The sequence below is a fragment of the Acyrthosiphon pisum genome, chromosome A3 (assembly GCF_005508785.2).
Source record: "Acyrthosiphon pisum isolate AL4f chromosome A3, pea_aphid_22Mar2018_4r6ur, whole genome shotgun sequence".
In the NCBI taxonomy this organism is placed as follows: Eukaryota; Metazoa; Arthropoda; class Insecta; order Hemiptera; family Aphididae; genus Acyrthosiphon; species Acyrthosiphon pisum.
In genome coordinates this window covers 7,176,226-7,186,527 of record NC_042496.1, presented here as the reverse complement: position 1 = coordinate 7,186,527, position 10,302 = coordinate 7,176,226, and the positions used below count along the sequence as shown (strand labels likewise).

General features: G+C 28.6%; 1 protein-coding gene across 1 annotated transcript in view; it reads right to left on the bottom strand.

The window, feature by feature from the left end:
* LOC100572738 overlaps positions 1-10,302 on the bottom strand; it is a 14,070-nt gene that overhangs the window by 1,517 nt on the left and 2,251 nt on the right. The window contains exons 2-4 of the mRNA XM_003244377.4: positions 4,575-5,865; positions 4,392-4,513; positions 3,969-4,162 (exon numbers count right to left, since the gene is read on the bottom strand). Of these exons, the coding sequence (XP_003244425.2) occupies positions 3,969-4,162; positions 4,392-4,513; positions 4,575-5,865 (1,607 nt within the window). The remainder of the gene's footprint in view (positions 1-3,968; positions 4,163-4,391; positions 4,514-4,574; positions 5,866-10,302) is intronic.

Sequence of the window (10,302 nt, the reverse complement as noted above, 5' to 3'; positions counted from 1 at the left end):
CCTTTGAGATTCGGAATCTGATCCTAAAATCATGATCATCCCAAAGTGTCATATGATCAACTCTCATACGTATGGTGTATGTACGACGTTGGTAATTTAAAAATTCGATGATTTCTTGATCATCGTCTTCATAAAATATTCCAAATATATCCATTATATTTTATTTATAAAAAAATAAAATATAAGAAGTACGTTCTGGTTTGGTATTATTATAATAATAACAAAATACAACTTTTGGTTATCACAGCACAGTTATACATTATGATAACACATTTATTCGTCGAATAACTTGTTATTTGGTCAAAAAAGTACCGAATAACTTATTCGTGGTTTATTCATCGAATAAGACTTATTCTGACATTGAAAAACCGGTATTTTGCTATTTTTTCTTATCTGTCGAATAACTCATGTTATTCGATGAATAAATATGATTGAAGAACCGGGCCTTATTAGGAAATTAAAAATAACTCAGTCACTCTTTATGTGATCCACATACTAATTAAAAAAAGTAGATTAACTTTTTTTGAACTAAGTTAATATTATTTTCCCTATTAACTTTTAACTTATCGATCTTGTGTCCTTTCAACTTAACTTAACTTGAATCAATTATTTTCATTAACTTAACCACCTTTGATACATATTACATACCATAGATTTTATAGTATTATTTTAGACAGTGGCGGACTGAACTTAAATTTTAAATGAAGCTTTTTTATAATAAAGTACATACCACCACAACCCCCACCCCTGTTTTTACTTATGACAAAGTTATCATGATATAGATAAAATGGGGCTGAAAGAGCCAAGAGGTCGGGCCTTAGCATGTAATTCTGCGCCATATTCACGGGGTAACATTTTGATGTAGCAAACTTTTTTCTCGGTCCCTTGCAATTTGTTATATTGCGAATTGACCAGGCCCGTATTTAGGGAGGCCAGGGTGGGCCATTGCCCTTCGTGGTGGAACTGAGACGGTACATTTTGATAAACTTTTTTTATTATTAAGCCAACAGTTATAACTTTGACATTGTGTAAAATGTTTTTTTCCTGATGTATTGTGATTTGGTGGAAACTTCTCCTAAGTTTATTTTACCATGACATTCTCTCAAATCTATTTTTATACTAACAATAATAATTTCTTGGATAACTTACTGATAACGGCATGATTGCAGCCATAGAACAATAGATAGAGTATCTTAGTCCGTGTTGCAGCTCGGAGCTAGCGTTTTTGTAAATAAGTAAAACACAACATAATAATAGGTAATGATGTTTACAGTGGCCCAATTATCGGGAGTGTTGGGTGTGCAATTCACAGGGGCCCCCAATTTTTGGGGCCCCGAGATCTCATATACAATATTCCTACTATAATGTATAATATACAAAATAATATAATAATATAATCTATTAATCTATATATATATATTATAAAATAGAAGCCTCTTTTTTGTATGTGCGAGCATATCTCGAAAAGAACTCTACTTATTTTAATGTTTTCACTAATAAATCGGTCGAGTCACGGGGAAGGTTTTAATGTATAATAATTTTGTTTGGTAAAATGAATTGGGTGCCGGGTGGCCGAAAATAATAACAATCTATGTCTATATAATATATATAGTACAAATAAATGTTTGTTTGTATGTCATTGATCTCCTCCTAAACCAGTAGACATTTTTTGTGTGTTTTTGAGAGAGTCTCTGAATGGTTTAGATTCACTATTAGACCCAGTTGGTTCAACCCGGAGAGGTATTTTGAGATTTACGATTGACATTTTTTTTTTTTTTTTTTAAATAATTAGTAAAAAATAGTATTTTAAATGTTTGCCATTGATTACTCTGGTAGATGAGGTAAAAGGATCCATTAAATCGCCACACGCTTATGGTTTCGAATAAATAAATTATATCTTAAAACAAACATGAGAGTTAAATGTATATATTTGTAAGCTGTGGCTATTATATAGGTTCTCAAAAACTACTTGACCGATTTTGTGAAAATTTCAAATTGTTCTAGGATATTAGGAAAGTTTAAAGAGTACTTTGAACCACGTTCGGTTTATACCAAGTTCTGTACTGTGTTTAATTCTTGCTAGCAGGTAAGGGCCCCGGTCTAAAAATTTTCACACCTTGTTATCGAGTTGCGCCACTGGATGTTTATTTTACTTTTGGGTAATACCTGTCTTGATTATTAATGAAATTAAGATCAGAAAAAATGCAATTAAAATAAATAATACATTTTTTTCAGTTTTTAATATGAGAATAAACCATAACTACTCGGATACCAAAATTACTAGATTATTTCAAATTAAAAAGTGCAAATTTTTTTTTTACAATAAGTTTAAAAAATTAAACGCTTATAAAGAAATCATTGTAATATTGTATTCATTTTTATTTTACTTATATTCACGGTTTAAAATAGTTATCTATAGTTAACCTATGTTAAACCGTGCTTATATTTTTATTTATAAAAACTATAATATGTTTATTTAACATCGGTTTTCATAGATATTTAAGAGATACCTAATAAATGAAAATATTAAATATTGGAAAGAATATAGTTTAGCTGCAAATCGATTTTTGTGAATTTCTTGCTTCAAAATTTCTGTTTTCCACGCTTAATAATGATAGTAATATAAAAAAGTCGGTCAAATTGTCTGTGGAAGTAGTAAGATTAAACAAACTTCAAAACCTTAAAATCTTATTATTAAAATACCAAAAATGATATTTTTTATTTTTTTTTTTGTAAATGTGTTTTTTTATCCTTATAATTTTGGTGGAATCAGAAATTACTTATTGTACTTACTGTATATCATATTGTTAATAAAGAAATTTAATAACAAAAAACCCCCGACGGATGGTAATTTGCAAACTCGAGAATAACTTTAAAACTAAGTCCGACCGAAAAATTCTGTTAGTATCACTAATCAGTTCTTAACAAAGGAAAAACAAAGGTTTCCAAACATTTTTTTTTCAAAATCTAACAACATTTATGAGTCATAAATTATGACCCAAAATAACAGGGACCTTACATTTAAAAAAATAAGTTTTGGGGGAGGGCGGATTAATATGTTGTCCTGGGGCGCAAAATGTTCAAATACGGCCCTTGAGTTGACTCTATCACCATTTAATATTTGAGTACCTATAGATAATGATATGACGAAAAAGGAAGAGCTAAATATGTATCTGATCGAAGTATTTAAGAATTACTTAGCTACTAATAAATAATATTACGGGTATTTATTTTGACACTAAAATAGTAAATACTCTTAAGTATTAACTTGGTACTTATTATAGAATAGTAGATGAAAAACATTCTATAATATTATATACGTAAACAAGTTTTACTTATAACTATTGAATACAATAACTCTACATACAGGATATAAATAACAAACTATAATGATACTATATGAAAATCATCAATAAATAATCAAACTTAATGTTTGAAACCAACATAATGCCAATAACATAAAAATACTTAAAATACATTTTTTACAGTAAATTTTTTATGGATAAGAGCTAAGAACACATAATATAAATAATATTAATCAAATATCTTGTTATTTAAACTACATTAATTTGATGTAACATGTATGTAATTTTATCGCAAACATATATTATAGTTGATTTACAATTTAAAAAAAAATCAATGAAAAACTAAAAAACAGCTAGATTTTTGGAGATATGATATGAATTAGCACTTACGTGTCTACATAATACAATTTTTTTTTTTTAAATAAGGTCTTTTCTATTTATGATTTTTTGATACAACAATAGTTATAAGTTTATTCTTATGATGTATTAGTATGCAATTATTAACTTATATAGCTATAAACAGCTACCATAAAACCCACCGATTAAACCTTGTATATAATTATTAAAAACTTAAAATAATAATTAATTATATGTACATTAATTATGAATATTTTGTATGTTTCTTAAATTTAGTATACTTTATATATTTTATTATAAAGTTACCAAAGATCCAAAATCTTCAGCTTCTCAAAATATGTCATCAGTGATATAGTAAAACTTCTCTTAAAATAAGATAAATTTCCTAATGATTCAATTTTCTTCAAACTTCTGCAATGTGCACGGATATTAAGTTCAGTTAACTTTGGAACAGCACGACTCAAAATTTCTGCACTATTTATTAATTCATTTAATTCTGCCTGCAACAAAAACAAAGCTTTGGTAAATTAAAATATTATTTTATAAAATGTTGAGTACTTTATTCCTTCATATTTTTATAATTAAATTATATATTTCATTCATAATACATTTTAATTAAAAAATATTATTTTTAATAAGTAAATATTTTTTGAAAATTGTTATGTAAATAATTATAATTATGAATTTCTTGTTGTTTGATCAAATATTCAAATCATAATACAATATTACCTGTGTTGAACACGGTTCTAATGACATATCACTGAGGGCCAAAACTTTTAATCTTGAATTTGTAATGTGTCGCAAGCATTGGTGTGAAATATTTGATGGTTTTATCCTTAAAGTAATCAATTCTGAAAATATAAAGATATGGTTAAAAAATAACATTTAGTTAATATTTTAATAGAAATATACCTTTCAGATTAGATATTGGCAATTTAATGAAAATTTCATCATTTAATACAGAACAATTGTCAATCCACAAATGCTTTAAATTAGTCAAATTTCTGAATAATAGTTGTAAATCTTCAACTTTAAGAATACCACCATTTCTTATTCGTAAATTTGTTAAATTTTTACCAAATTTTAGTACTCCTAGATTTGAATCAAGAGAACAGTCTAATGATGTAAGAGACTTCAGCGTGCATTCCAGAAACGGATATATTGGAAGTTCAAGATGATTAATCCAATCAATAGCACTATTAAATGATAATGTCCTGATATATTTCATATTTTTTAACGATTCGACAAATGATTTAAGGTATTTACCAGAATCAGCGTAGTTCGAATCATTAACAGTATAACTTAATGTTAAGTGTCGAAGATTATATAGTTTAGATAAAATTGGTAACATACTAACAGGCAATCTAAAAATTTCTAATTGTTCTAAAAATACATATTGACCTAATATTGAATTTAACTTTTCATAGTCGATGGGATGACAGAAATTTGTTTCAAAAAGATTCAACGACAATGATTTAATTTCAAGTTGTATGGGTTGAATCTGATAAAATATATTAATACTTCTATTTAACCTAAGACTATTTAAGCGAACAAAATTATTTAAATGGTGTACAATGTTAACGTCCGAAAAAACATAATTTGAATTGTACTTGGTAAATGAACAATCAATATAATTACTGTTGTGGGGATAAAATCTTTTTATGACTGGATATTTGCCAACTAAACTACAATCAATAATACTTAAATCCTTTAAATTTGGAACAAGTTTCAAAATTAGATTAAACTCTCTATCAGATATTTGAATCCTATTTAAAGTTATACTGCACAATTTGAGTATTGGTTTACGGTCGTTATCAGTTAAAATCAAATTCTCCACATTTGTAAGTTCTAACTTTTCGAGATTACTACAGCATTGTGTAATAGCATCTAGAAATGAATCTTTTAGCAAATATAAATTAGTAAAATTTAGTGATATAATGTGATTCCCCAAGTTTGTGAAAATGGTTAAATCGTCTATACAAGTTAAACAAACAAATTTCAAACATAACAATTTTCTTCTTGATTTCAACAACATGTTTTTGAAATTGTTAAAGTTATTCAAATTGATTTCATTTGCCTTATAATTAAGTAACTCTTTTCTTAAGAATACTGGGTGAGATGAAGCATGATAAAACATTTTATTGACCCTAGCCAGTTCTCGTCGATCATCAAATGGCAAGTATTCCAGTATTTGAGTGATGATCTGCAAATCAAATACAAAAAGGCGGGTAAGTCGTGGATGTCGCTCTGCTGTACAGTAGGTTACAAGTGGGTTACTGTAATGGATGGAATTAAATTTGAATCCAATGATATTATATCATTGTATACGAAAAACGATTCTGAACGGAGATGATTTGTCAGTCTAGGATATATTATTTTTAAAGAAAAACTTATGGAGAACCTTGTACCAAATTTTAAAAACTGAGTTATAAAAGAAAACATTTTTACGATTTTTCAACCACTAAATTACTTGCAAATTTTCGCAATTTTGACATATTTCGTATAAATTTGAACTTTAAATGCTTATAAATAAAAATTGTGACAATGTATTCCTTTTATTTTGCAACTGCTATTGTAAAAATATGTTAGGAGCCTTGTATTAAATTTCCAAATCTTAGAATTAAAAAAGAAAAAACTTTTATGAATTTCTGTTTAAGATTATTTGAACATTGCCGTAATTTTTACGTATTTATTCAAAATTTGAACTTTAAATGCTTATAAAAAAAAAATTGTGCCTATGTATTTTTATAATTTTTGAATGGGAGTTAGAACAACATATGTGGACCCTTCTATTAAATTTTCAAGTATTTTGTCCCAGCTAATTTTTTTTTATCAACATTTATAAAAAAAAAATCAAAAAAAATCGATTATTTCAATTGCCTATAAATAGATTAAAAATTAGTGAAATATTTTGAAAATAAAACTATATATTTTTCAACCACAAAATTACTTGCAAATTTTCGCAATTTTGACATATTTCGTATAAATTTAAACTTTAAGCACTTATAAAAAAAAATTGTGACTAACGATTTTGGATTTTTTTTTATCACTGTGAGAACAACTTATAAGAAACCTTGTATTAAATTTTCAAAGTTTTCTATCCAACCAAAAATTTTTTATCGTTATTTTAAAAAAAAATACTTAGAAAAATTGAAAATTTCATTTGTCTATAAATATCTCAAAAAAAGTCGAAACACTTTGAAAATTTAACCCTGTATAGACAACGCTAATATAAACATCTGTTGCAAATTTCAAGTGCTTACAATAATTATTTTTTGAGTTACAGTAAAATTAAGTTTTCGTTTTTGTCAAAAATTGGTTTTGCGTAAAAATTCGCGTTTTTCCGTTATTTTTTTAAGGTTTTTCCTGCCGCTTTTGAAAAGTATTGGGAAATTTTCACTTTTGACCCCCTCAAAGTACCAACTAGATTCACTTTCCTTTCAGAAAAGGTACAACTTTTGAAAATCGAAGCATTTTTACTGCTCCAAAAGTTGTCGTCAGACACAAAAAAAAAAAAAAAAAAAAAAAAAAAAAAACACACATCATTGTAAAATCAATACATTCATCACTTCGTTCAGAATCTAAAATAGGAAGTTTGTAAATATACATAATCTATATATAGGTACTGGGTATTTATTCAAAAAATAACTATGGGTAGTGGTTGCATAAATTCAGTTTATATTTTCTATAAATCATAAATAGATAAGAAGAATGTTTAACATTATACTTTACATTTCAAGTTGTATCAACAAGGAACAATACAAGTAAAATAATTATCTAACTTGTAATTTTTAATATCATTGTAAAAACAAAAATTTGTTGAAACAATTTAATAAATAAAAATAAAAGTATAAAGATCGTTTAATATTTACCTACTGAAACTAAGATAAGGTAAGATTTTTTTTATTATAAATTATGAGACATTTGAACCAAGCATAACTAAATTAAATACTATATTATCGTCCTTGAACTATACAATCACTTTGACTCGTCTTCTAATATTGGTCACCTAAATATACATTTTAACTGGGATTTTAACCATGATTACACTAATTAAAATAAAACAACAATTAATAAAATATCTATTTCAGTATCTACTCAAACACATTATAATATATAATATAAAATTACATATAAAAATTATGATTTTAGATTTCTAAATTTAATTGGCAGTCATAATTGAAAGAAAAAATAGGTAGTTATTAAATTTCATGAATAATTCCAAATCCAAATACAGTGTTCTAAAGAATTATAATTTTAGAATATTGCAAAACGATTATCCACACCCAAAAAAGGTACATCATAAATTGAATTCTCATATTCAACAATTAAGTATCTATCTCCTATTTTTTAAAAAATCTTTATACAGTAGTCCAGTGTCAAGTGTGCGAATTTGATAAGTGTGTATGTGTATTAATAAATAAGGCGATAACATAATTATAAAATGTACATAATATAGGTACATATTAGGTAGCTATAAAATAGGAACCAGTATGGTCAAATTACAGTTCACTAGTTTGCCTTAAAATAAATGGTATTTTTGTTATGAAGGTGTTTTCCTGGAAGCAAGTCCAAGCATGTAGGAGGATAAGTATTAGTCAAGTTTTGGATCAATTAATTTTTAATTAAATATCTATTATATGTTTTGTATTTCATGAGTATATTTTCAAAGGTTTTATAAGATAAAAACATACCCAACCTAATCCCAATTTGGTGAAAATTGGATTTTATTAGGTACTGAAAAAAATGACGGGCAATTATTTTGAACAGTATAGTGATGGGGAAGTGGCACAAGGGAACATGACGGAAAACATCCTCGCGTCAATATATCACAATGAACAAAAAATAAAAAATTTGCAAGTGTAAAACGAATTGAAAACAATAATAGGAGATGTTCCCACCCAAGTGAACCAAAACGGTCACATGTCACTGTAATATTTCTGTACGTTGAATCGCCGAGCACAGCATAAAAATACACACCATAATATTATAATGTGCCCATAGTCACCATATTGTAAACAAACAATCGACAACTGGTGCTGGTGGGTACATCGACGCAATTCAATTATATAATAATTATACTCAACAGGTTTAGTGTAAAAACTACGACGCACGGACAAAATATGTGCATAGTACGTACATACGAAAGTGTAAACAATGATTAGCAGCTATTGCCTAATCCTAACACCGACCAAACATACTGAATTCGCTTTGGATGGGTGAACGTCGTAGATCATCGGTTGGCCGGGGAGGGAAGGGGGGAGGTACGATGGCTTGTTGGTTCGCTCGTTGTTCTGGGCACGGGGTAGGTACGCGGTAATGTGAAAAGAAAAATAAGTACACTTACTGCGTTGTAGTAGTAGCAGCGGGCGACTGGATAATAATAATCTTATGTAATTTTGCAATCAGTGGACGGCGACAATGACATTTATTCGAATGTTCGACGACGACGAAGAAAGCTCGGTCAACGGTTAGCAACGGTCAACGACGCACGATTCGTCACCGTAATGTGCAAGACGGCCGACGGAGGGACAGCGAAACGCGGAAAGCCGAACGGTGTGCGCTGTGCGGACTGTGGTATGAGCAGCGACGCAGAGTATTGATTGATAAACGCGAGTACGCGACGAATCACGAGTGACGGCACGGAACGATGCGATGACTAGTGGCGGCGGCGAGTATTAGACATTATAGTATACTCGTCCATGGATCGGTGTATCGACCGTTGCTTCGGCGCGCCGTACCGCCGACCGGACATCGTCCTTGAGAGTTGAGGCGGTCGACTTGAGTGCACTGCCGAGTGTCGACTATAGTAACAGTTACTAAGTAACCGAATACTGATGAGTGACCGGCGGTAGGTGGATGCGTGGATGTCAGTGGACACAGCCGTAGTATACTTATCTGCCGTGATGCTCCGCGGTGGCGATCGTACCTACTAGTTTGCACCGCTTTGAACGAATTGTTGAACTTCAGTACAAATAGCTTCTACAGTTCTATACTGTCAAACTTGCACTAATAATTGATATAATATAATTTAAATTATAATACTTACCAAAGGTGGACATTAACTAGTTAAAAAGTTATATTTTTTAAAACTTTTTAATTTAACTAGTTGGTTAGTTTACTAATCAACTAATAAACTTAACCAGTTAAATTGACAGATGAAATTACTTAACTTTCCTAAAAATATTTTGTAAAAAGATATTTAATAATATATTAGATGAGGCATCATATTATATGGCCTCAAATTGTTATTTGATAATTTGATATAAAAAACTTAATATTTGTTAGATTATTAATTGGGATGTTTCGGATAGCCGGATAGGTACCTAGTTTAAATATTTAATAATCAAGTAAAGTAAAATAGGTACCTACTAACACTGCACATAATTATTCTAATTTATTTAGGCCTAAAGGCCCGGTTTTTCAATCATCCATTTATTCGTCAGATAACTATTCGTCGAATAAACTTATTCAGCAAATAAACTTTTGAATAAACTAGTAAGTGTTTTTCAATACAAATTTATTCATCGAATAGTTATTTGACGAATATAATTATTCGGTAGATAAATTAATTTGTGGTACTGATAGCAGTGATAGTAATAGTGGATTGTGGAACAAGTTGTATATACTTTTGTTTATG